General features: G+C 19.4%; 1 protein-coding gene across 1 annotated transcript in view; it reads left to right on the plus strand.

Moving 5' to 3' along the window:
- Nucleotides 1-756: 756 nt before the first annotated feature.
- The window catches only part of LOAG_12293 (hypothetical protein), a gene marked incomplete at both ends in the record, with an annotated part of 5,191 nt that continues 5,056 nt past the window's right edge, over nucleotides 757-891 (plus strand). Inside the window, one exon of the mRNA XM_020448515.1 lies at nucleotides 757-806. Within this exon, the coding sequence (XP_020301348.1) occupies nucleotides 757-806 (50 nt within the window). The remainder of the gene's footprint in view (nucleotides 807-891) is intronic.

Consider the following 891-nt stretch of genomic DNA (forward strand, 5'->3'; position numbering starts at 1 on the left):
ATAAACATGCAAGAATATTTAAATTAATTCCAAAACTCACATACCTGCATGTTTTACGTGCCGCAAAAAAAAAAAAAAAACTTTTTCTTTTTTTTTTCCGTATATTTTTCTTTTATTTGAATGGAATGCATACCTTTGATAGTAACATTAAAATATTTTTGTAAAATTTCAACTAATTAACACTAAAAAAAATTTGCTTAATTTTGTTGATTGTCACTTCGTCAACCAATAATGACACTTTGAATTTTTTGTAAAATTAATTAAAATTAATTATACTACTTAATTTGCATTACTTTTCTTTATTTGTTTTATTTAAAAGCACTATAATTTTGATGTAATTAATGGCAATGCTAATAATACTAAATTATTCTATCATTGATAGTTTGCGAAAGTAATTAATGCTAATTAATTTCATCAATGACAAATAGTAATAATAAAAGCAATAATAGTAATCGATAATATTTAAAAAATTTTAAACCCTAAATATTACAGTTAGAAATAAACTATGGATAAAATCTGTTTAAAAAAAAAAAATGAGTCCAATTTGATTAATTAGCTAAAGACAAATAAAAACAAACATTTAGCATTATTAGAATAAGTATTAATTTAGTAAATGAAATTAAAAATTAAGTAAAAAATCATTAAAAGAAAAAAAAGAAAAATGATGAACAGTTTCTTTTTGTTTTTTTTTGCATGTAAAAATTATTTGAATTTATGATCTTCTATATTGGAAATTATTGGTACTATTAATTTAGGATGTTAATATTAGTGAATTTTATTATTATTATTATCACTAATGCAAATTTGTTAGTAATACAAGAATTGCAATATTTTTGTTTAGCCGAATTTTGTAAAATTTTGAAATTTTATAGTTTAGTAATTTCATATCTT

The sequence above is a fragment of the Loa loa genome (genome assembly GCF_000183805.2).
Source record: "Loa loa unplaced genomic scaffold supercont3.645, whole genome shotgun sequence".
NCBI lineage: Eukaryota > Metazoa > Nematoda > Chromadorea > Rhabditida > Onchocercidae > Loa > Loa loa.